General features: G+C 37.9%; 1 protein-coding gene across 1 annotated transcript in view; it reads right to left on the reverse strand.

Annotated features, from left to right (window-relative positions):
• The window catches only part of PDZD8 (PDZ domain containing 8), a 106580-nt gene that overhangs the window by 47376 nt on the left and 31630 nt on the right, over positions 1-27574 (reverse strand). The window contains exon 2 of the mRNA XM_001927541.4: positions 23655-23780. Within this exon, the coding sequence (XP_001927576.1) occupies positions 23655-23780 (126 nt within the window). The remainder of the gene's footprint in view (positions 1-23654; positions 23781-27574) is intronic.

Raw genomic sequence — 27574 nt, forward strand, 5'->3', positions numbered from 1 at the left:
TTCCTAGTCGGATTCATTTCCGCTGTACCACGACAGGAACTCCTACTCTTTTTTTTTTTTTTTTTTTGACTTTTTCTAGGGCTGCTTCTGCGGCCTATGGAGGTTCCCAGGCTAGTGGTCGAATCGGAGCTGTAGCCGCCGGCCTACGCCAGAGCCACAGCAACGCAGGATCTGAGCTGCGTCTGCGACCTACACCACAGCTCATGGCAACACTGGATCCTTAACCTACTGAGCAAGGGCAGGGATCGAACCCGCAACCTCATGGTTCCTATTTGGATTCGTTAACCACTGTGCCACGAGGGCAACTCCTCCTACTCCTTTTTTTTTAATGATGAGAATATTTTGTCTGATTATCCTGAACTTGGTTTTGCCACTGAAATAGATACCTCCTTTATTAATTCTGATTTTAGATCTCCTTGTGATTTTGTGTCAGAGCATCCCACAAAATTCACTTCTTCTACTGTTCACATTTCTTCTGTTAAAGTTCTTATGAAGATCTGTAGCCTATGGTGAATAATCAAATACTGGAAAAAGCCAGCTGTCATCGCCAGTACTCTAGGAAAGCTAACAACACTACAAAGAAACATACATCATAACTGCAAACTTAATAAGGACTTATTTTGCTTAAAAAATATTTTTTTAAAAAGTATTTTTTAGGATTAGTGTAAGGTATACTATGTGTATAAACATCTTAACATTAATTTTATTTGCAAGAATGACTCACCATTAGTAAATGACTGATTTGCAAGAATGACTCACCACAGTCAGGGCAAAAGAAATACCTGAGACTAAGTGTGACTGTTTTTCTTCTACAAGCACCAGATCTGGTCCCAAGGACATCATTCCTAGTTTAGCATTTCCTAAACCTGCTTTTGGCTTGCAACCAGCGGATTCTTTCAACGACTAATGAGATTATGTTGACTGTTTTTTTGTTTTTTTTTTTTGTCTTTTTAGGGCCACACCTGCGGCATATGGAGGTTCCCAGGCTAGGGGTCTAATTGGAGCTACAGCTGCCGGCCTACACCTGAGCCACAGAAACGCCAGATCTGAGCCGTGTCTATGACCTACACCACAGCTCATGGCAACGCTGGATCCTTAACCCACTGAGCGAAGCCAGGGATCAAACCTGCAACCTCATGGTTCCTAGTCAGATTCGTTTCCAATGTGCCACGAAGGGAACTCCTATGTTGACTGTTAATATTTAGTTCTTACAGAAGAATAAAAATAGTAGCCCCCATTTTCCTGATTTCTTGACTGATAGCTTGACTGATTTGTAAAAACATAATTTTTTGAAAAAGTGACAAAAATGAGTTTCCACTGTACCACTAGTACCAGAACACTGCATGAATTTAGAGGATATTTGCTTTGGTTCAGGCAGAACATTTAAAACGAAAGTATCCATTTTCATTCTATATTTACAATTCAACCTTGAGTTAAGGTTTTTCCATTTAAATTATATAATCTTCAGAAACAAGAAGCAACAATCACTGCATATTTTGGGTAAAATGAACACTCAACAAGTACTGAATAAGCAAGAAATGAGTACAAATATATTTCTGCTATTACTACTTTCTAAGGGAGAAGGAGTCCGTATTGCTGAGCAAAAAGGCAAGCCTTTACACCCTTCTGTCTCCCCAAAGAGCTATTATTAGCTCAATAAAAGTTCTTTCCAGGTTGAAAATGTTTATTTTTTTAGGGCAAAGGTATACTGAAACCTTATGTTGAGCATAACCACAAACATCCCCTATCAAGAAACAAGGAAAGAGAGAATTTATGTGATTCAAGATCCAATCACTAAGAAAAGGAATTCTCAATGTACCCTTCTGTAAGAAAGTCCCTTTTATAATCAAAAGTGAAAAGCAAGTCTTTTTTTTTTTTTTTTTTTTTTAATGGTTAACTTAAGGAGACCCTCACACCTTAAGGGAGTTAAATATCAATTCACAGGTTGTGAAAAGAATCGAACTTGGCTGACCCCCCTATGCATGCCTACCTCTGGTCTACATTTCTCCCTCTCAGAAATCATCCCCATCCAGGACTCAACTCTTCCTGTCTATGATGAAGACTTCCAAACCTAATCTCTAGTCCTTGTCTTTCTCCTTCTCCACGTCTAAACCCTTAAGTTTGCAGAACACTTCAAAAGGGAAATCAATCCACACCCTACTACTTAAGATATATAAAATCAAATTCATCTCCTTCTGAAACAAGCACCTATTTTCCCCAGTAGTCCTAAAGGCGTTAAGTTTTGTCTTGTTCTTTATATCCTCCAATATTAGAAAAAAATCAGTACTTGATGATCAAAATCAATGAGACCATAATTCTCCTAGACTCAAAATCCTTAACATTCCTTTGCCTTCCTCACCTATATCCATCCACATATCCAGTCATCAATAAACCCTGGCCTAGTTATACCAAACAACAATCTTCTGAAAACAAGTGTATCTTAATTCACCTTCAGACATTTTCAATAGTTCCCTCTAATTAAAAGATAACTCCCTCTTATTAAAAGATTAACTATCCTAACTTCTTTTGCTAGCAAATTTGGCCATGATTTTTTTTTTTTTTTTTTGGCCGCACCTGTGGCATATCGAAGTTTTTGGGCCAGGGACTGAATTCAAGCAGCAGCTGTGACCTATGCCACAGCTGTAGCAATGCCAGATCCTTAAACCACTGCCCTAGGCAGGGGAATCAAACCCATGCCTCCTCAGTGACCCAAGCTGCTGCAGTTGGATAATTAACACACTGAGCCACAGTGGGGACTCCTGGCCCTAATTTTTAACATAAATATCTATACTTACTTCAGACAGGTCCCTGAAAATAACTGGACAAAACTGTGATTTTTTACCTTATGGGCTCTTTACCCAATTACCTAAAATTGACTACCCATCTATCTGCCTGTCTTGGAAGAGACACCTATTATCCATGGTGTTCCATAGCAGCTTTAACTCCAAAATACTTTTTCCTTGCACTAAATTTCTATAGTACTATCTAAGCCTTAGTTCAAATCAAACGGCCCTGTGTAGCCAGCTTACTTGTTTACTTGTCCTTATCTGTGAGCTCCAACTACATTTTAAAATTTTGAGCACAGGCAAGGACTCACACTTTTCTGAACTATTCAGACAAAACGCCTTCATTGTTGATGGTGTTGGTAGCAGCAGTAGTAGTAGCAATAGCGGCAGCAGCTAACATTTAGTGTAGGACAGTTCTAAGAATTTTTACATTTGTTAATCTCACTCAATTTTTACAATTACTCTACAAAATATATATTTATTATTATCCTAATTTACGGCTTAGAAACTGAGGCACAGAGAAGTTAGGGAATTTGCCCAAGATTATACAGCAAGTAAAGGAAGAGTCTGAACTATGTAAATTGAGATGAATGAGTGAATAAGTTCAAGAAATTTTGACAGAAAAGGAAAAAAAGGCAGTATTTTTTTGGTTAAAATCATTAATCCTACCTGCAAACAAAAAACATTAAAAGCACTGATTGACAGTTACAGCATAATGGTGCAGAGAGGGCAAAGTCAGACATAATACTCTTGAATTCTTATTTTCTTTTTTTTTTTTTTTGTCTTTTTGCCATTTTCTTGGGCTGCTCTCGCAGCATATGGAGGTTCCCAGGCTAGGGGTCGAATTGGAGCTGTAGCCACCGGCCTACGCCAGAGCCACAGCAACGCTGGATCCGAGCCGTGTCTGCAACCTACACCACAGCTCACGGCAACGCCAGATCCTTAACCCACCTAGCAAGGCCAGGGATCGAACCCGCAACCTCATGGTTCCTAGTCGGGTTCGTTAACCACTGCGCCACGACGGGAACTCCCGAATTCTTATTTTCTGACCACAGTTCATTTTACAGTTCATCTTTGTTGGGAATATCATATGTAAGTATACTGCATGCCAACATTACATTTAAGCATGTTGGAGTCTGGCATGTTAAAACACAGTGTTGGTTTTATGTCACCTGAGTTCATACTTAATTTTCTTAAATTCTCTTACAATTCAGACATCAGAAGAACTGAAATAGCTGTTTTACTATATGAAATACCAGTAGAGGTATACAGGTATATCCTTGTTTTACTGTGCTTTATTGCTTTACTACACTTTGTAGATAATACATTTTTTAAAATAAACCGAAGGTTGTGGCAATCTTGCATTGAACAAGCCTATCTGCATCATTTCTCCAACTGTATTTGCTCACTGTGTCTGTGTCGCATTTTGTTAATTCTTGTTACATGTCAAGCTTTTTCATTATTATTATATTTGCTATGGTGATCTGTGATCAATGATTGTTGATGTTACTATTGTAATTATTTGGGGGCACTATGAATCATACCTATATAAGATTGCAAACTTAGTCAACTGTTGAAATGACAAAGGATTTAGACTATTATATGAGCTTAGCTGATAAAAGCAGTGGTATGCTTTCAAGAGGGCTGATTTCAATTTTGAAAAAAAACAATAACAAATAGCACTGCATGCTACAGAGAAATTGTCTGTGAAAGGAAGAGTGCAGCAAACTTCACTGCTGTCTTATTTTAAGAAATTGCCACAGTCACCCCCAACCTTCAGACACTGATCAGTCACAGCAGCCATCAACATTGAGGCAAGATCATCCACCAACAAAAAGATCTTATGACTCGCTGAGGCTCAGATGATGGTTAGCATTTTTTAGCAATGAAATATTTTTTAACTAATCTATGCACATTTTTTCAGACATAATACTATCACACACTTAACAGACTGTGGTATAGTGTAAACATAACTTTTACATTCACTCGGAAACCAAAAACTTCAAGTGATTAGTTTTACTGCATATTCACTTTACTGTGGTGTTCTGGAACTATACCTGCAATTTATACAATTACAAAAGAAACAATACTATTTTCCAACACAATAATCTTAGGGAAGAGGAGATGAGGGAAGAAAAGAATATCTGCATAAAGGCAGGACAAATGAATTCCAAATTTGGAATCTTCCAAAGTCTGCTTCTAGTCAAAAGTAACCTAATTATAGGAAAGATTATTTAATTATATCCTAGAGAAATGTATAGAAACTAAGGAGAAACATGACTGAATTTTTATTTTATTATTTTTTTTTACTGCTAGAGGAACTCAAGCAGCTAAATAAATACAGGTATGGTCTTAAGACCTCTACAGGAATTCAGTTCAGTTGTGCCCAAATTCAGAGTTACAGACTTCTGTGGTTATAGATCTATACAGCTTTCTTTTTTTCTTTCTTTTCTTTTATATAATGATTTTTATTTTTATTTTCCATTATAGCTGGTTTACAGTGTTCTGTCAATTTTCTGGATTGGGAGCTTGGGATTAATAGATGTGGACTATTGCCTATGGAATGGATTAGCAATGAGATCCTGCTGTGTAGCACTGGGAACTATGCCTAGTCATGATGGAGAATGATAATGTGAGAAAAAAGAATGTATACATGTATGTGTAACTGGGTCAGCATGCTGTACAGTAGATCTACATAGCTTTAAAAACCTCTAGAAGGAGTTCCCGTTATGGCTCAATGGTAATGAACCTGACTAGTATCTGTGAGGATGCAGGTTCAATCCCAGGCTTCACTCAGTGGGTCAAAGATCCAGCGTTGCTGCGAGTTATGGTTTAAGTCACAGATGCAGTTTGAATCTGGCACTGCTATCTATGGCTGTGGTGTAGATTGGCAGCTACAGCTCTGATTTGACCCTTAGTCTGGGAACTTCCATATGCCACGAGTGTGGCCCTAAAAAGACCAAAAAAAAAAAAAAAAAAAGGCCTCTAGGAATAATATTCAGCAGCAGCTCCAAGTAATTATTCTGTTTCTCAATAGCAATAACTTTGAGTGGTAGTTCTCCCTTATACAAATTTAAAAGCCTCATGTTTGAGCCACTCTCCTTTTATCTCTTCCTTCATGAAGAATTTTAGCATTGATCTAAATGATGCTTCATTATTAATACAAATTTCTATATGCCAACATAGTCTTAAAAAAAATGGCTTGCCTTCATGTAGGTATATACTTCTAACACAGTATGAAAAATATCGGAAACTATTTTTTCAACAAGTTTTTTTTTTTTTTTTTTAAGGCAATGAAGATGGAAAAGTGAAGGATTTTGAAGTCAGATAAACCTGGATTCAGATTTCAGCTATGTGGTCTTGGGCAAGTAACTTATGGATTTTAGTGCTTCATCTATAAAATGGATATAATACTAATCTCGTAAAGATGTTCTGAGGGCTGAAATAATGCAAAATGCCCACTATATATTATCTATTGCAGGTAAAAAGTAAATGCTATTAATAACAATAGAGGTATTTGAGAGTCATGTCCCTATATATCTTCAAATTTTGCTAGATATTTTCCCTCTTTAAAAAATATAAACTGGAGTTTCCGTCGTGGCACAGTAGTTAACGAATCCAACTAGGAACCATGAGGTTGCGGGTTCGGTCCCTGCTCTTGCTCAGTGGGTTGACGATCCGGCGTTGCCGTGAGCTGTGGTGTAGGTTGCAGATGCAGCTCAGATCCCAAGTTGCTGTGCCTCTGGCGTAGGCTGGCAGCTACAGCTCCGATTCGACCCCTAGCCTGGGAACCTCCCATATGCAGTGGGAGTGGCCCAAGAAATAGCAAAAAGACAAAAAAAAAAAAAAAAAAAAAAAAAAGATAAACTGCCAAACAAAAATAAATGCGGAGTATAAAGAACACCCATTTATCAACCACCGAGTGGAGGAAAAGTTAATTTTCAGCCTTATTTACTTATATATTTTTTAAAAAGTTACTACTTGAGTCAAAACAAGTGAATGTAATCAAACTCAATACTAAAGTAAACAGAAGATCACAAATACAAGCTAGAAATATTTCTTTGGTTTTAACTTCTAAAACAGCTCATCTCATAAATGAATTTCAAAATTCTATAATGTCAATAGCCTTCTCTATAAAACTGAACATTTCACTATATAATATGGATACAGTGCTATTTAAAGTATTAATTTCTTCTATCAAATTTTTACCTTGAAGCTGCCTCACCCAGTATATGAAACAAAACCAGCTGATTTTATTTAAAAATAGTTTAACAACATAATTAAATGCTTTCCCTTGCCTTATGAAATCAAAGTAAAAATATGTACCTCTGGTTCTAGAAGGATGGCAAGAGTGGTAACACAGGTTTTGAGTTTCACCAAATCCCTCCATAAAAGCACAAAAAATAACCAGGAAAACAAAAGTAAAACAAAGGCAAAATCTGTCAACAACAACTACAATAAAACCAAGTCAACAGTACTTTAGGTAACAGTGATATAAAGTGGTCACCCAAACTCCCCACAGACAGAAGTTATAAAAACTGGATACAAAAGTGAAAAAAAAAACAAGCATATTTAAAGACAATGACAACCTTCCCAAAGCAGAGAGAAACCAGAGGACAGTCTACTTCCAAAAAACTGCAGCAAAAAGGAGTATAAATTGCTAACATGGGGCTTTCAAAACTCAGGACTAAAGCTGTAGGAAAATTGTGGTGGATGGAGTTCAAGTAGCAGAAAGCTGAGGCCTTACAGTTTCAAGTATCAGAGGCTAGAGTGCAAACCTGGCAGCAGAGCAGTTAGAAATTATAGAGAGATCCCTAGGCATAAAGAAACCACTAAGAGGGTAAGCCCTGTCTCTGCTCAAATTCTTGACTGATTGCTTAATAAAGGAGAAGATCTCAGGGCACCAGTCAAAAAAAGGCAGCAGAGGGAAGAAAAAGGTAAGAACATGAAAATATGCTGCTAATGAGAAGACGGGGAGGGTGGGAAGAGTAAGGAAACAAAGTTTGTAATAAGAATAGGCAAGTTAACTGCCCACTAGAACATAAAATCATCCTAAGAACATAATAGAATCCAGAATTGTTAAAATTCATTAGGTACAATGTCCAATTTTCAATCAAAGAAAATAGGAAAGTATGACTGATGGTCAACAGGACAGGCAGTCAATAGAAACTGACTCCTAACAAACCCAGATAAAACTTCGATGCACCATTTATATATTTTTTTCAAAGAAAAAAAATACATATATTCAAAGAATTGAAAGAAACACAAAAATGAATGAAAACATAGGGAATCTCAAAAGAGAAATGGTAACTGGTACAAAACTGAACTTCTAGTGCTGAATAGCATAATAAATGAGATTAAAAATTTACTAGGTGGGCTCAAAAGCAGACTGGAGATAGCAGAAGGCTCAGTGAAACTGAAGATAGATTAATATTACTTAATCCTAAGTACATGGAGAAAAAAGAGTTTAAGGAAACAAACTGAACCTCAAGGACCTACAGGGAAAATGAAATAGTTAATGTGCTAATTACACATTAACACAGGTATAATTTGTTTTATTTATTACTCAATGAATTTTATTACATTTATAGTCGTACAATGATCATCACAACCAAATTTTATAGCATTTCCATCCAAACCCTCAGTGCATCCCCCCACCCCCCAACCTGTCTCATTTGGAAACCATAGGTTTTTCAAAGTCTGTGAGTCAGCATCTGTTCTGCAAAGATGTTCATTGTGTCCTTTTTTTAGATTCCACATGTAAGTGATAGCATTTGATGTTGGTATCTCACCATCTGAATGACTTCACTTAGCATGATAATTTCTAGGTCCACCCATGTTGCTGCAAATGCCAGTATTTCATTCCTTTTAATGGCTGAGTAATATCCCATTGTGTACGTATTCTTTATCCACTCCTCTGTCAATGGGCATTTAGGTTGTTTCCATGTCTTGGCTATTGCATATAGTGTTGCAATGAACGTTGGAGTACATGTGTCTTTTCCAGTCATGGTTTTCTCTGGGTAGATGCCCAGGAGTGGGATTGCTGGATCAAATGGTAATTCTAGTTTTAGTTTTCTGAGGCATCTCCATAATGTTTTCCACAGTGGTTGCACCAATTTACATTCCCACCAACAGTGTACTAGGGTTCCTTTTTCTCCACACCCTGTCCAGCATTTACTGTTTGTAGACTTTTTGATGATGGCCATTCTGGCTGGTGTAAGGTGGTACCTCATAGTGGTTTTGATTTGCATTTCTCTAATAATGAATGACGTTGAACATCTTTTCATGCGCTTTTTGGCCGATGTATGTCTTTTTTGGAGAACTGTCTCTTTAGATCCTCTGCCCATTTTTTGATGGGGTTATTTGTTTTTTTGGTATTGCGTTGTAGGAGGTATTTACAAGTTTTGGAGATTAATCCCTTGTCAGGCGCTTGCAAATATTTTCTCCCACTCTGTGGCTTTTTTTGTCTTGTTTAAGGTTTCCTTTGCTGGGCATAAACTTTTAAGTTTATTTAAGTCCCATTTGTTTATTTTTGTTTTTATTGTCATTACTCTAAGAGGTGGATCTGAAAAGATGTTGCTGTCGTTTATGTCAGAGTGTTTGGCCTGTTTTCCCCTAAGAGTTTTATAGTATCTGGTCTTATACCTAGGTCTTTAATCCATTTTGAGTTTATTTTTGTGTATTGTGTTAGGGAGTGTTCTAATTTCATTCTTTTCCATGTGGCTGTCCACTTTTCCAAGCACCACTTATTGAACAGGCTGTCTTTTCTCCATTGCATATTCTTGCCTCCTTTGTCATAGATTAGTTGGCTATAGGTGCATGAGTTCAATTCTAGGTTTTCTATCCTGTTCCACTGATCTATATTTGTGTCTTTGTGCCAGTACCATACAGTTTTGATGACTGCTGCTTTGTAGTATAGCCTGAAGTCAGGAAGTCTGATTCTTCCAGTTCCATTTTTTTTTTTTTTTTTCCCCCAGGATGTCTTTGGCTATTCTGGGTCTTTGGGCTTCCAAATAAACTTTAAAATATTTTGTTCGAGGTCTGTGAAAAATGTCCTTGGTAATTTGATAGGGATTGCATTGAATCTGTAGATTGCCTTGGGCAGTATAGTCATTTTGATAATATTGACTCTTCAAATCCAAGAGCATGGTATATCTTTCCATCTATTTGTGTCATCTTTGATTTCTTTCATCAGCGTTTGTAGTTTTCAGAGTACAGGTCTTTTGTCTCTTTAGGTAGGTTTATTCCTAAGCATTTTATTCTTTTTGATGAGATGGTAAACAGAATTGCTTCCCTAATTTCTCTTTCTGATCTTTCATTCTTAGTATATAGAAACGCAGTCGATTTCTGTGTATTAATTTTGTATCCTGTGACTTTGCCAAATTCATTAATGAGCTCTAACAGTTTTCTGGTAGAGTCTTTAGGATTCTCTAGGTATAGTATCATGTCATCTGCAAATAGTGATAGTTTTACTTCTTCCTTTCCAATGTGGATTCCTTTTATTTCTTTTACTTCTCTGATTGCTGTGGCTAGGACTTCCAAAACTATGTTGAATAGTAGTGGCCAGAGCAGACATCCTTGTCTTGTTCCTGATCTCAGTGGGAATTCTTTCAGCTTTTCACCATTGAGAATGATGTTCGCTGTGGGTTTGTCATATATGGCCTTTATTATGTTGAGGTAGGTTCCCTCTATGCCCACTGTCTGAAGGGTTTTTATCAGAAATGGGTGTTGGATTTTGTCAAAGGCTTTTTCTGGGTCTATTGAGAGGATCATATGGTTTTTATTCTTCAGTTTGTTAATGTGGTGTATCACACTGATTGATTTGTGGCTACTGAAGAATCCTTGCATCCCTGGGATAAATCCCACTTGATCATGATGTACAATCTTTTAAATATATTGTTGGATGTGTTTTGCTAGTATTCTGTTGAGGATTTTTGCATCTATGTTCATCAGTGAAACTAGCCTGTAATTTTCTTTTTGGGGGTATCTGTGTCTGGTTTTGGTATCAGGGTGATGGTGGGTCTCATAGAATGAGTTTGGGAGTGTTCCTTCCTCTGCAGTTTTTTGGAACACATTCAGAAGAGTAGGTGTTAGCGCATCTCTAAATGTTTGACAGAATTTGCCTGTAAATCCATCTGGTCCTGGACTTTTGTTTGATGGAAGTTTTTAAATCACAGTTTCAATTTCAGTACTTGTGACTGGTCTGCTCATCTTTTCCTTTTCATCTTAGTTTAGTCTTGGAAGATGGCATTCTTCTAAGAATTTGTCCATTTCTTCTAGCTTATCTGTTTTATTGGCACATAGTTGCATTAGTAGTCTCTTATGATCCTTTGTATTTCTGTGATATCTGTTGTTAACTTCTCCTTTTTCATTTCTAATCTTATTGATTTGAGTCCTCTTTTTTTTTCTTGATAAGTCTGGCTAAGGGTTTATCAATTTTGTTGATCTTTTCAAAGAACCAGCTTTTAGTTTCATTGATCTTTTCTATGGTTTTGTTTCTACTTGATTGATTTCTCCTCTGATGTTTATGATTTCTTTCCTTCTGCTAACTTTACATCCTGTCTGTTCTTCTCTCTTTAGCTACTTTAAATGTAAAGTTAGGTTGTTTGAGCTTTTTCTTGTTTCCTGAGGTATGTTTGTATTGCTATGAACTTCTGTCTTAGAACTGCTTTTGCTGCATCCCATAGTTTGAGTGTCTGATCTTTGTTGTCATTTGCTTCTAGATATTTCTTAATTTCCTCTTTGATTTCTCCAGTGGTTCATTGGTTGTTTAGCAGCATGTTGTTCAGTCTCCACATTTGTGTTTTTTGCAGTTTTTTTCCTTGTTGATTTCCAGTCATACAGTGTTGTGGTTGGAAAAGATGCTTGATGTGATTTCAATTTTCTTAAAGTTATTGAGGCTTGATTTGTAGCCCAGAATGTGATCTATCTTAGAGAATGTTGTGTGTGCACTTGAGAAGAATGTGTACTCTACTGCTTTGGGATGGAATGTCCTATAAATATCTATAGAGTCCATCTGGTCTAGAGCTTCATTCAGATCCTGTGTTTCCTTATTGATTTTCTGTCTGGATGATCTGTCCATTGCTGTAAGTGGGGTGTTACACTATTATTGTGTTACTGTCAATGTCTCCTTTTAAGGTTGTTAGCAGTTGCCTTACATATTGTGGTCATCCTATGTTGGGTGCATATATATTTAAAATTGTTACATCTTCTTGGATTGATCCTTTGATCATTATGTAATGTCCTTCCTTGCCTCTTCAAATATTCTTTATTTTAAGGTCCATTTTGTCTGATGTGAATATTGCTACTCCAGCTTTCTTTTTATTCCCGTTTACATGGAACATTTTCCTCCATCCTCTCATTTTTAACTTCTATGTGTCCCTAGTATTGAAGTAGGTCTCTTAAAGATAGCATACATGTGGATTTTGTTTTTGTATCTATTCAGCCAGTCTATGTCTTTTGGTTGGGGCATTTAGTCCACTTACATTTAAGACAATTATTGATATGTATGTTCTTACTGCCATTTTATTAACTTTTGGATTTGTTTTTGTTGCTCTTTTTCCTTCCCTTCTTCTCTTGTTCTCTGCTCTTGTGGTTTGATGGCTATCTTTAGTGTTATATTTGAGTTGATTTGTTTTATTTGTGTGTGTATCAACTGTAGATTTTTGGTTTGCAGTTACCCTAAAGTTTTGATATAGGAGTCTATATATACACCAGATTGTTTTAAGTTGTTGGTCTCTTAATTGCAAGTGCATCTCCAGTGTCCTGCATTTGTACCCTCCTCTTCTCACTACTTTTGATTTTTGGTAGCCCATTTGTGTGTGGATGATTTCCTACCTTTACTACACATGTGCCTTTACTGGTGAGCCTTGTCATTTGTGGTATTTTTGCTTCTATTTGTAGCCTTTTCTTTTCTGCCTAGAGAAGTTCCTTTAGTGTTTGTTGTAAACCTGGTTTAGTATTGCTGAATTCTCTTAGCTTTTGCTTATCTGTAAAGCTTTTGATTTCTCCTTCAAATCTGAATGAGAGCCTTCCTGGGTAAAGTAATCTTGGTTGGAGGTTTTTTCCCTTCATCACTTCCTTCTGGCCTGCAGTTTCTGCTGAAAAATCTACTGATAACCTTATCAGAGTTCCCTTGTATGTTATTTGTTTCTTTTCCATAGCTGCTTTCAAGAATTTTCTGTCCTTAATTTTGGTCAGCTTGATTAATATGTGTCTCGGGGTGTTCCTCCTGGGTTTATTTTATATGTTACTTGCTGTGCTTCCTGGATTTGAGTGAGTGGTTCCTTTCCCATGTTAGGGAAGTTTTCGGCTATTATTTCTTCGAAAAATTTTTCTGTCCCCTTCTCTCTCTCTTCTCCTTCTGGCACCCCTATAATATGGATGTTGGTGCATTTAACCTTGTCCCAGAGTTCTCTGAGACTCTCTTCATTTGTTTTCAATCTTTTTTCTCTTTTCTGTTCTGCATCTGTGATTTCCACTGGTCTGTCCTCCACCTTGCTTATTTGTTATTCTGCCTCCTGTATTATGCTGTTGGTTGCTTTTAATGAATTTTTTATTTCAGTTATTGTATTTTGCATCTCTGCTTGGGTAAGCTTTAAAAAATCTTGTATTTCTTTGCTCAATGTTTGCTGTAAATTATCAGTCTTTGCCTCCAGTTTATTTTCTATGTCTTGAATCATCTTGGGCATCATTAGTCTAAAGTCTTTTCCCTGGAGGCTAAAAATCCCCAGATCACTTAGATTTTTTTTCTGGGGTTTTTTCTTTCTCCCTTATCTGAGTTACAGTTGTCTGCCTTTTCATTTTTATAGGTTTTGGTGTGGTGTCCTTTTTGCAGACAATAGAGTTGTAGGCGCTCTTACTTCTGAAGACTGCCCCCATTGTGACTGAAGTTGGTATAGGGGCTTGCTGTTGGCTTCCTGATGGTAAGGACTGGTGCCTCCCCACTGGTAGGTGGGGCTGTTTCCTATCCCTCTGGTGGGTGGGGCTTTGTCTCTGGATGAGATTAGAGGTGGCTGTGTGCCTGGGAGGTCTTTAGGAAGCCTGTTTACTGCTGGGTGGGGCTGTGATCCCACCAGGATTATTGTTTGGCCTGGGGCTTCTCAGCACTGATGGGTGGGGCCAGGATTTTCCCAAAATGGCCTCCTCCAGTGAAACACATGCTGATGAATATTCCAGAGAGCTTTGCCTCCAATGTCATTCCCACACAATGAGCCACAGTCACCCCCTGTTTTTGCAGGAGATCCTCCAAGAACTGCAGTCAGGTCCAACCCAGATTCCTATGGAGCCTTTGAACACAAGCATAATTTGGAACCCCATAAGGAGAGGTAAAAAAGAGGCAGAAAAAATATCTGAAAAATTAATGCCCCGAAACTTACCAAATTTGATTAAAAAATTAATGCACAAACCCAAGATGTTCACTGAGACAAAAGAAGAAAAAAACAAAAAAACAAAAAAAACCATTAGTCAAAGTGCTGAAAGTCAAAGATAAAGTGAAAACTTGGAAAGCAGCTACAGAAAAATGGCATGCTGCACATGAAGAGGAACCACAGACTGAATGCTTCTCAGCAGAATGTGGGATTGACATATTTAAAATGTTAAGGGAAAATAATTATCAACTTAGGCGTCTATATCAGGAAATTGAAACTGTGATTTAAAAACTTCCAACAAACAAAAGTCTAGGATCAGATGACTTTGCAGGCGAATTCTATAAATTATTTAGAGAAGAGTTAACACCTATCCTGAGACTCTTCCAAAAAACTGCAGAGGAAGGAACACTCCCAAACTCATTCTATGAGGCCACCATCACCCAGATACCAAAACCAGACAAAGATATCACAAAAGAAGAAAATTATAGGCCAATATCACTGATGATCGTAGAGGCAAAAATCCTCAACAAAATACTAGCAAACCGAATCCAGCAAAGCATTAAAAGGATTGTACACTATGATCAAGTGGGATTTATCCCAGGGATGCAAGAATTTTTCATTATCTGCAAATCAATCAGTGTGATACACCACATTAACAAACTGAAGAGTAAAAACCATATGATCTGCTCAAAAGATGCAGAAAAAGCTTTTTACAAAATCCAACACCCATTTCTGATAAAAACCCTCCAGAAAGTGAGCATAGATGGAACCAATTTCAACATAATAAAGGCCAAACCCATTTATTCTTAATAGTGAAAAGCTTAAAGAATTCCTGCTAAGATTAGGAACAAGACAAAGATATTCTCTCACCACTTCTATTCAACATAGTCTTGGAAGTCCTAGCTATGGCAATCAGAGAAGAAAAAGAAATAAAACAAACCCAAATTGGAAAGGAAGATGTAAAAGTATCACTGTTTGCAGATGACATGATACTATACCTAGAAAATCCTAAAGATCCTACCAGAAAACTGTTAAAGCTCATTAACAAATTTGGTGAAGTCACAGGATACAAAATTAACACACAGAAACTGACTATATTTCTATATACTAACAATGAAAGATCAGAAAGAGAAATTAGGGAAATAATCCCATTTACCATCACATCAAAAAACAAACAAACAAAAGCCTAGGAATAAACCTGCCTAAAGACCTATACTCTGAAAACTATAAGACGTCAATGAAATGAAATCAAAGATGAGGGAGTTGCTGTTGTGGCTCAGTGGAAACGACTCTGACTAGTATCCATGAGAACATAGGTTCAATCCCTGGTCTTGCTCAGTGGGTTAAAGATCTGCCATTGATGTGAGCTGTGGTGTAGGTCACAGACGTGGCTTATATCCTGCATTGCTGTAGTGGTAGCATACAGCTCCAATTAGACCTCTAGCCAGGAAACTTCCATATGCTGCAGTTGCAGCCCTAAAATGCAAAAACAAAAAAGAAAAAAAAAATCAAAGATGACCCAAACAGATGAAAAGATACCATGCTCTTGGATTGGAAGAATTAATACTGTTACAATGAGTATATTACCGAGGGCAATCTACAGATTCAATGCAATCCCTATCAAATTACCAATGGCATTTTTCACAGAACAAAATATTTTAAAGTTTGTTTGGAAGCACAAAAGACCAAGAACAGTCAAAGCCATCCTGAGAAAGAAAAATGGAGCTGGAGGAATCAGGGTCCCTGTCCTCAGACTATATGAAAAAGCTACATTCATCAAAACACTATGGCACTGGCACAAAAACAGAAATATAGATCAGTGGAAAAGGACAGAAAGCCCAGAATTAAACTCACACACCTATGGTCAACTAATCTATGATAAAAGAGGAAAGAATATACAATTGAGAAAAGATGGTCCCTTCAATAAGCGATTTTGGGAAAATAAGACAGCTATGTGTAGAAGAATTAGAACATTCTCCAACATCATACACAAAAACAAACTCCCAATAAGCTAAAGACCTAAATGCAAGACCAGACACTATAAAACTCTTAGAGGAAAACATAGGTTAAACACTCTCTGATATAAACTGTAGCAGCATCTTCTCAGAGCCACCTCCTAGAGTAATGAAAATAAAAAACAAAAATAAACAAATGGGATCTAACTAAACTCAAAAGTTTTTGCACAGCAAAGGAAACCCTAAACAAAATAAAAAGACAGCCCACATAGTGAGAGAAAATATTTGCAAATGAAACGACTGACAGGGGATTTATTTCCAAAATTTATAAACACCTTCTGCAGCTCAATACCAAAAAGAAAAAAAAAAAAAAAAAAAAAAAAAAAAAAAAAAAAAAACCCAAACAAAAAAACAACCCCATCAAATAAATGGGCAGAAGGTCTAAACAGACAATTCTCCAAAGACGACGTACAAATGGCCAAAATACACAGGGAAAGATGTTCAACATCACTAATTATCAGAGAAATGCAAATCAAAACTACTATGAAGGTCACCTTATACTAGCCGGAATGGCTATCATCAAAAAGTCTACAAACAATAAATGCTGGAGAGGGTGTGGAGAAAAGGGAACTCTCTTATCCTGCTGGTAGGAATGTAAATTGATGCAATCACTATGGAAAACAGTATGGATATTCCTCAAAAAACTAAAAATAGAATTACCATATGATCCAGCAATCCCACTCCTAGGCAACTATTCAGAGAAAATCATGACTCGAAAAGATACATGTACCCCCAATGTTCACTGCAGCACTATATACAATAGCCAAGTCACTGAAGCAACCTAAATGTCCATCGTCAAAGGAGTGGATAAAGAAAATGTGGTACATCTACACAATGGAATATTTCTCAGCTATAAAAAGGAATGCAATAATACCATTTGCAGCAACATGGATGGACCTGGTTATGCTAGGAGTTCCTGTTGTGGCTCAGCGAAACAATTAGTATCCACAAGGGGATGAAGTTTGATCCCTGGCCTTGCTCAGTGGGTTAAGGATCCCGAGTTGCTGTGGCTGTGGTGTAGTCAGCAGCTGTAGCTCTGATTCAACCCCTAGCCTGGGAACTTCCATATGCTATGGGTTTGGCCTTATAAGATAAAAAAAAAAAAAAAAAAAAAGACAAAAGAAAAGAAAAGAAATCTTAGTGAAGTTAGTCAGACAGTGAGACACAAACATCATATACTATCACTTATATGTGGAATCTAAAAAAAGGACACAATAAACTTATTTGCAGAACAGAAACAGATTCACAGATTTGGAAAAACTTAAGGTTACCAAAGGAGATAGATTGGAGGGGGTGGGTGGGATGGAAATGTTCTAAAATTAGGTTGTAATGATGGTTAACTATAAATATAACAAAATTCATTGAATTAAATAAAAAAATCAATGAGGATAAAAGGCAGGACAAAAACAAACAAACAAAAAAAAGGAGTTCCCGTCATGGCGCAGTGGTTAACGAATCCGACTAGGAACCATGAGGTTGCGGGTTCGGTCCCTGCCCTTGCTCAGTGGGTTAACGATCCGGCGTTGCTGTGAGCTGTGGTGTAGGTTGCAGATGCAGCTCAGATCCCAAGTTGCTGTGGCTTTGGCGTAGGCCAGTGGCTACAGCTCCGATTCGACCCCTAGCCTGGGAACCTCCATATGCAGTGGGAGTGGCCCAAGAAATAGCAAAGACAAAAAAAAAAAAAAAAGGCAGGGGTAGGATGAGAAAATAAACTGAAACAAACCCAACTATATTTCAAATGAACATAACCACACTAAAAGGGAAAAATTATTCTAATTTATGAATACAGTATTTGACCATATATATGCCCTCAATGGGTAGGGTAGGGGAGAACTGCAAATAAATCCTGAATTCCTTTTAGTTAAGTATGTTCTTTATACACGCAGGGAAAAAGCAATTCTCAAACTATCTAATATGTAGTACACAACTGAGTAAATGAGTCAAAGTGCTGATATTATTGGGAGTCAGGGTTCAAGGGACATAAAAATATGGAAGTGGGAAGAACTAAGGCAAGGAACAACCCTGTGAGGATGAACTGGCACTGGAAGTATTAGGTAAACTCATGATTTCTAAACTCTTTGTGTGTGTATATTTATTTTTAAGTGTCTACACATACATGTATTTCCTAACTCTGCACACTGAAGGGCCCTATGATTATATGAAGTAGCAATGAAAACACCCAACCCCAGATTCCGATTCCCCAAATCAATCTCTACCTAAGAAGAACCAGGGCTCTTTGGAAAAACAGCTGATTCTAGGACTGTGATAGGGAAGATACAAAAGGAACCTAGAACAGTTTGTTACATATACTACAAAGTAATGAAGACCTCAAAAAATGAAAAAAAAGAAAGAAAAAACGAAAAAGGAGGAAAAAGGCAAAGAAAAAAGGGTCATGGCATAGGCATATAGGAGGCAGTCTGAAGAGATTCTGCATGGCCAGATCTGAGATAATTTAGGTGCCAAAATAATTAAGGATGGTAAAGCATTATAGCCATTGGAAAAAAATAGGAATCTATTAGTTCATTCTGATAAAAGATAATTGCAAAATAGGGAGGACTCTTGGTAATAAAAGCAGAATGTCAACTGCTGTGGTTTTCTGTATTTATGTTAACATTTAAAAAAAATTTAAATGATGTATTTTTGGAACCCAGTAAACCAAAACAACACTCTAAAAGGTGCTGATAAAAATACAGGCTTAAGAACAGCTGAAGTGTGACTCAGTGAAGAATTGACCTTAATTAGAATTTCTATCTATAATTAGGACAGACTACCCTATATATACTGCTTTAGAATACAGAATTCTCACACAACAAAACTTCATAAGTTTTGCCTTCACTGACTATAATTTTTTTTTGCTTTTTAGGGCCACACTCATAGCATATCAAAGTTCTCAGGCTAGGGGTCAAATCGGAGCTGCAGCTGCTGGCCTATTCCACAGCCATGCCAGATCTGAGCCACATCTATGATCTACACACAGCTCATGGCCACAATGGATCCTTAATCCACTGAGCAAGGTCAGGGAGTGAACCTGTGTCCTCATAGACACTAGCCAGGTTTGTTAACTGCTGAGCCATGACAGGAACTCCTTAGTTTGTTTTTTAAATCTGTAACTGGTTGATAAAAATAGGAGAAGAGAGATAAGAGATGAGAAGGGGTATCCATTAAATTATTCAATGTCTTTTACATAGAGGACAAATCCCTCCCACAATCTGACTCAGCATTTCCTTTCCCCTGAAACGGTTTATCAAAAAATAAAAGCTGGAGTTCCTGTTGTGGCACAGTGGAAACAAATCCGACTAGGAACCACGAGGTTGTGGGTTCGATCCCTGGCCTTGCTCAATGGGTTAAGGACCTGGCATCACCGTGAGCTGCAGTATAGGTCGCAGACACAGCTCTGATCTGGCATTGCTGTGGCTGTGGCTGTGGCGTAGGCCAGCAGCTGCAGCTCTGATTAGACCCCTAGCCTGGGAACCTCCATATGCTGTGAGTGCGGCCCTAAAAAAGCAAAAAAAAAAAGAGAAGAAATAAAAGCTAAGTTTCCTTTGCTGCTAGAAAATTGATCTTTTCTACATGGATTTTTTAATCTAATTCATTTTGTATTTAACTGCAAATGGGCAAAATACCTAAAATCCTTTAAGAAGATTGACTATAAATTATAAATTCAGAAATAATAATCTTAATATGATTGTAACACTAATGTGAAATAATTTAGTCTCTTAATAGCAGTACTATAAATACTATAAATAGCAACTGAGATTTTTGGTGGTTAGAAAGCCAGCTATAATCAATACCAAAAACAAGCAACTATTCAGAATAATAGCATCTTTTAAAAATTTGATAAAAGCGAAGTGTTAGAACCAAGTTTTCCAAAAAAAATTGTTTTTCCATTCACAAGCTTTATTTGGGAAATGCAAAACTACATTTCATATACTTAGAAAAGAACTTCCCTTTGCAATGTGAGACACTCTCAAATTAAAAAAATTCACATTTCAGTTCTTACAACCAAATATGCAAATAAGGCCACAGTTTTGTTTAAAGATTTGTTGTCTTGATAAATACTATAACGATTTCATTAAGGCATACTAATAGAAGCCACATCTATTGAAGCCTTACTATGTGGTAGGCACTATGGTTTATTTACCTATCTCTGATCACAATCACCAGCAGTGTAGCAGTACCCTTGCCCATTTTTGCAGATGTGTAACTTGCCTGAGAATACATAACACAGCTAGAATGTGAACACAGCACCTTTTCTTTTTCTTTTTTTTGGTTGTACCCGTGGCATGGCATGTGGAAGTTCCTGGCCAGGATGGAATCTGAGCCACAGCAGCAACAACACGGAATCCTTAACCACTAGGTCACCAGGGAACTCTTGAACATAGCACTTTCTAACTCAAAGCCAGTTTTATTTCCCCTTCATGTTGCCTTCTGATGCCTGAAGCTTCTAGTTGTACAACCACTCCAGTATTTTCAGTAACCAGTTGTCTATGGATACCTCTAACTTGTTTCCTCACTGGCAAAATTCACTTTTAAGAGCCTTACAAAAGCTAGGTGTGATAAAAATCTTCACACAGACCTTTCTGTAAGTCTGAAATTACTTCAAAATAAGCAGTTAAAAAAGAAAGAATCCTCACATAGAACCATTTTATTATTTCAAAATAACGGTTTAAAAAATAAAAGTGTTCCTGTCATGGCTCAGCAGTAATGGAACTCGCTTAGTATCCATGAGGATGTGGGTTCGATCCCTGGCCCTGCTCAATGGGTTAAGGATCTGGTGTTGTCATGAGCTGTGGTGTAGGTTGCAGATGCAGCTGAGATCCTTCATTGCTGTGGCTGTGGCGTTCAAGGGCAGCTTCAGCTCTGATTTGACTCCTGGCCTGAAAACTTCCATATGCTGCAAATGTAGCCCTAAAAAGTAAAAATAATAGATAGATAGATTGATAGAAAGACATCCTAACTACAGAACCACTGTTGTCTGTGAATGATGAGTATGATGTTCTATTTCATGGATTTGGGGAAAAAATTATTAAAGTTACATTCTTTTTAACTTATTCAACGTTTAGTTCTAAAAAATAAACATTTATAAGAATATCAAGCTTAAACTATAACATCACTAAATGATCCATATGACATTACAACAACTTGGACATGTTTAAATCTCATTCAAGCAGGAGAAATATGCATGTTTGCATGTCTAAATGCTACTAACATGGGGAACTTCAACTCATGATATAGCACAGTTTTAGAAATTCATTATACACTTCCTTATTAAAAATAAAGTAGGATAAAATACTTGAAAAATTATAATATTTTTCTTTGTACCATTTATCTCAATTCAACAGGACCTCAATGATGCCTGACTACACTCTCTCAATGCCTTCATGCAGTCTTGGGTTAAAGGCTGACAGCAATGCTTTAAGTGAGCAGTACCTTAGGTAAAGCAAGAGAACTGTGAGCAAAGGTGACAACAGCTAGTGGTTAAAAAGCCACAAGCAATAGACAAACAACCAAACCATAATGCCACCAGCAACACTAAGGCAAAAAAATTAGTTTTTTGAAGTTCCCAGCACAGTACCTATTACACATCATATACACTGTATTAAACAAATATCTGTTCAATGAATCAATCAATGAATCACCTTTAAGGCTATCTTTGCAGGTTTGGGGATGGGTGGGTAAATAGGTAGATAGGAGTTAAGAACAGGAGAGTCAAGAAATTTTGTCCGAAGGTGCCTTTCAAACGTTTACAATTTGCTGTAATTATTTTAGAAAAGAGAATCCAATGGTATGGTTTTGATGCCTGTGAAAATTCACTGAAATCAATCAAAAATTACCTTAGACACAGGCCACTTGAAAGATCCTTCCAAATGTTTTAATATGACAAACCTAAATTATAATTGTAAATTTAGTTCTCATACTTATCATAGCATATTGGCTTAGCTACCTCAAGCTCAGACTTTTGTAGAGCCATATTTTTATTGTACATATATCATCTTACTGTATATTGCAGTCCCTTTTACAAAATATACAGCATATTTAGTCTTTCTGTGATAAAAGAATTCCATTTAAACTAGACTTCTTGACATAATGACATAATGGTGCACAATGTTGATTTACTCCAAGACAAATATTTATCATACTATTAGTATTCTCTAAATTAAACTAATTATTAGCAAGGATACAAATACATTAGGTATAAAAATAAAACCTCTGGACTCAAGCAATTATTTTTGTTATGGGCTGGAAATAAAAATAGAGTGATTATTAAATAAATGGCAAGAGAAATGTAGCATAAGGATAGTATATTTGTAGTTAATATGTCAGGAGATACATTAAGGAAGTAGCTTTAAAGGTGAAAGGAGAAAGGCTGGTTTCAAGGAAAAGAAAATGGGATGGAGCCTTCAGTTGGGAAAATAGTAGAGTCAACACAAGGAGTTTAACACTTTAAAATATCTAAGGCAAGGAATGATGAACTATGGTCCATGGGCCAAATTCAGTCCACTGCTTGCTTTTGTATAGCTTGTGGGCCATCAATGTTTTTGTATTTTTTAATGGTTGAAAAAAAAATCAAAAGGAGAATTTTACAGCAGATGATAATTATGAAATCCATATATAAAGTTTTAAGGGCATAGAGCAATGCCATGTCTATTCATTTACTTATTGTCTATGACTGCTTTCATACCACAAGGCAGAGTTGAGTAGTTGCAACAGAGACCATAAAGCCTAAAATATTTTACAATCTGGCCCTTCAGAGAAAAAAGTCTGTTAACCTCTTCTCTTAGGAAGGCTTGAGTGAGGGGAGGGTGGGGGAAGAATCTAGAGAAGTAAAGACAGGAAGGCAGGCTAGGAAAAGATTTGGGTCTATAATTCTATGAGTAATGGGGAAGGCATTAAAGAGTTTTAAGTAGGAAAGTAACAATAAGATATGCATTGTGAAAAGCTCATTCTGATTGTTATATGTAACCAGTGTTAGGAGATAAGTAAGGAAGCTTAATGTAGAAAGTAGTTAAGCAAAATATGAACACAGCTTAGACTACAGGGCTGGAAAAATAAAATAAAGAAGCCGGGCAAGATTACTTCTAGGATTCTCTTCCAGCTCTAAAATGTTAAGAATCACAGGGGTATGTTTACAGGTTTGGTTTTACAACTTTCCAGTGTATTTTCAATTACTACAAACAATTCTGAAAACTGTTATGCTATGAACTGCTAATAAGAAATATGCCAATAGAGCATTATGCATCTAAAAAGTTTGGAAATTACTGCAGAGTAAATGATCCCCCTCCCCCATTAGAATGCTTTCTAAAATACAGTTTATATCTTTTACAAGTTGAAAAGGACTAGTTTTATAAAATTTATGTTTAAAAAATTTACAGATAATATAATGTAAGTTAACACAGAGAGGGAATAAACACAAATACTGCTCAGATACATTTTCACTGTACTTTCTTTCCCATAATGTAGTGATGACAAAACAAAGAACATACCTGCTACATTCTAGCAATGTAACTTTAAGGCGGCCTTCAGTAAGTGCCCACTGTTGTATATGGATATGCTCTTCTTCCTCTTCTTCAAATCCTTTCAAGGTTTGGAATGGGAAAAATGGCTTAAACCTGACAAAAGTAAAGATAAGTCTAAGTTTCTGAATAATAAACATTTAAAGCATAATAACAAAACCTAGCTGTAGGAAAACAACCCAAAACAAATACCTAATACTGCATGCACTCTACAAAACCAAAACTTAATATACTCCCCCATAACTGGCAGCAAATGGTGCCTTCTGTGGTACCCAGATCTCCTGTTTTTTTGGCATACTCTCATTGACAAGGCAGAACACCTACAACAAAGAAAAAGAACATCTAGAGCCCACCAAGTAGGTCCTAAAACTTGGGTGCAGCAGGAGAGAGATTCTTTCTGGACCAGATGGGAAGAGTGTTCCTACAGTAAATGATGAAAATTAAGAATGCACTGATCCCTGGTATGGAAAAAGACATAAAGACCAACGGAACAGAATAGAGAACCCAGAAATAAACCCAGACAACTATGGTCAATTAATCTTTAGCAAGGGAGGTAAAATACAAACTGGGAATAAGACAGTCTTTTCAATAAATGCTGCTGGAAAAACTGGACAGCTGCATGTAAACCAATGAAACTAGAACACATCCTCACACCATGCACAAAAATAAACTCAAAATGGCTTAAAGACGTAAACATAAGATACCACAAAACTCCTAGAAGGGAACATCAGCAAAACATTCTATGACATCAACCTTACAGATATTTTCTCAGGTCAGTCTCCCAAAGCAATAGAAATGAAAACAAAAATAAACCAATGGGACCTAATCAAACTTAAAAGCTTTTTTTGCACAGCAAAGGAAACCATAAACAAAATGAAAAGACAACCTACTGAATAGGAAAAAATACCTTCAAATGAAGCAAAAAACAAGGGACTAATCTCCAAAAAATACAAACAATTCATACAACCCAAGAGCAAGAAATCAAAAAACCCAATTGAAAAATGGGCAGAAGACCTAAAGAGACATTTCTCCAAAGAAGACACAACAGATGGTCAACAGGAACATGAAAAAATGCTCAACACCACTAATTATGAGAGAAATGAAACTCAAAACTACAATGAGGTACCACCTCACACTGGTCAGAATGGCCATCATTTGTGAGTCTATGAATAAGAAATGCTGGAGAGGGGAGTTACCTTTGTGGCGCAGCAGAAACGAATCTGACTAGGAACCATGCGGTTGTGGGTTACATCCCTGGCTTTGCCCAGTGGGTTAAGCTGCAGCTCCTATTAGACCCCAAGCCTGGGAACCTACATATGCTGTGTGTGCGGCCCTAAAAGCAATATAAATAAATAAATAAATAAATGTTAAAAAAAAACAAACAAATGCTGGAGAGGGTGTGGAGAAAAGGGAACCTTCCTATGCTGTTGGTAGGAATGTAACTTGGTACAACCACATGGAAAACAGAATGGAAATACCTCAGAAAACTAAATATAAAACTACCATATGATCCAGCAATCCCATTCCTGGGCATATATTTAGATAAAACATTCACTGAAAAAGATACATGCACCCCAACGTCCACTGAAGCACTATTCACAATGGCTAAGACATGGAAACAACCTAAATGTCCACTGACAGATGAATGGATTAGAAGATGTGGCACATACACACAATGGAATACTATTCAGCCATAAACAGCAACAAAATGATGCCATTTGCAGCAACATGGATGGAACTAGAGACTCATACTGAGGGAGGGAGGTCAGAAAGACAAATACCGTATGATATCATATCTGGAATCTAATATACAACACAAATGAACCTATCTACAGAAGACAAACTCATCAACATGGAAAACAGATTTGTGGTGGCCAAAGGGGATGGGGAGAGAGTGGGATGGACTAGGAGTATTGAGGGTGTGGGACAGGTGGACCATCAGGGAGGGAAGCAGGGATGAGCATGATGACTGAGAAAGAAATACAAGGACATCTAACATGACAGCATGTGTGTGCTGTATACCAGGTATTATCTCGTAACAGGGACACTGTCCCCCAGCCCACATGCCTAGATTGCCCCCTAACTGGTCTCTTGGCCTCCCCACTGTACTTACCTTCCTTTCTGCCAGATTCATCAGCCTAAAGCACCATGTTTATCTTATTACTCTCAGATCTTCCAGGACAAACTTCTGCCCTGCAGGGACTTCCCACCTTCCTTCCTTTGGCCATGTTTTCTGCTACTTCCCATCACACCCATACACACCTTCACCTACACACACACTCACACACACACACATACACACACACGTGTGCACACACTCACACAAGTCTCCACATATTTGCCTGCGTTTTGTCCATCTGCAATTCTCCCACCCTCCTCCGCATTCTCTTTTTGTTTAAAATGGCTTTTCCTTCTTTCTTTCTTCCTTTCTTCTGTCTGTCTGTCTGTCTGTCTGTCTTTCTGTCTTTCTGTCATTTCTCGGGCTGCTCCCACGGCTTATGGAGGTTCCCAGGCTAGGGGTTGAATCGGAGCTGTAGCTGCCAGCCTACGCCAGAGCCACAGCAATGCAGGATCCGAGCCGCATCTGCGACCTACACCACAGCTCATGGCAACGCTGGATCGTTAACCCACTGAGCAAGGGCAGGGATGGAACCCGCAACCTCATGGTTCCTAGTCGGATTCGTTAACCCCTGTGCCACGACAGGAACTCCCCAAACGGCTTTTCTGAGATATAATTCACATACCATACAATTCACCTAGTTAAAGTGTACAACAAAATAGGTTTTAGCATATTCACAGACATATGCAACCTTCCACAGTTAACTGTAGAATACTTTCATCACCTTAGAAAAAGAAACCCCATACCCTTTAGCAATCACCTCCCAATCCCCCAGCCTCACACTACCAGATCTAGGCAAGCAGGAAGCCTCTTTCTTTCTCTACAGATGTCCCTGTTTGGGACATTCTATAGGAATGGAATCCGTACATGTGGTCTTTTGCTTTGTGGACTGGCTTCTTTCACTCAGCAGAACATTTCCAAGGTTTGCCTGCCCATTCCTTTGCATGGACAAATAATAATGCTCTAATTCCTCCTATCTTTCAAAATTCAGCCTGCTCGCCACGTGCTCCAGGAAACTTCTGTAATTCCTCAGGCCTCTTGACCTCTCCCTGGGATATTCACAGTGCAGCACAGGCTCGTTCTTGCATCCTTTCTTTCCCCATCAGACAGTGTCACGGGCCAGTTCCCTGGGAAGCAGGCTCTCTGCAGGCAAGTTTCCTGGGGAATGCTCTTGAGCCCAGTCTCATGGGGGAATGACAGCTGCAGGAGTGGGCAGAGGGAGAAGCTGAGCTGCAACCCTGCGACCACCATCTCAGCCAACTTCCAGGAGCTCGGAACCTGGGAGGGCCCTCCATGCTGGGCAAGGCTGGGCTTTTATACACCCATGTCAACAGCCATTGGATGCTGCTGCGCTGGGAAAAAGGCGAGATCTTGGGTGAGCTGTCTCTCCTCAGGCAAGGGCAAGTCCTGAAAAGGGACTGAGCCGAGAGCTGCAGCTAGCAGCACCTCCGACAGCTGGGGTGAACGAAGCCACCATGGTGTCCACTATTGACGGAATGCCCCTTGAGGTTGGGGACCATGCCACCCTTCCTGCTTGCCTTTCCCTCCCCCCGCACCTGAGCTTTGCTTGAAGTCAGGCTTTGGGGTCAGACAGACATGGATTCAAATCCCAGCTCTGCCACATATATCTGAGGAACCACAGAAACTTTCCCAATTCCTCTAAGCCTGTTTCCTCATCTATGAATAGGGGCTAATAACAGCCCCTACCTTGCAGAGTTATTGCGAATACTAAGTGAGCTGATGTTTGTAAAGCATTTAATAGTACTGGTAC

Source organism: Sus scrofa, chromosome 14, assembly GCF_000003025.6.
Source record: "Sus scrofa isolate TJ Tabasco breed Duroc chromosome 14, Sscrofa11.1, whole genome shotgun sequence".
Lineage (NCBI taxonomy): Eukaryota > Metazoa > Chordata > Mammalia > Artiodactyla > Suidae > Sus > Sus scrofa.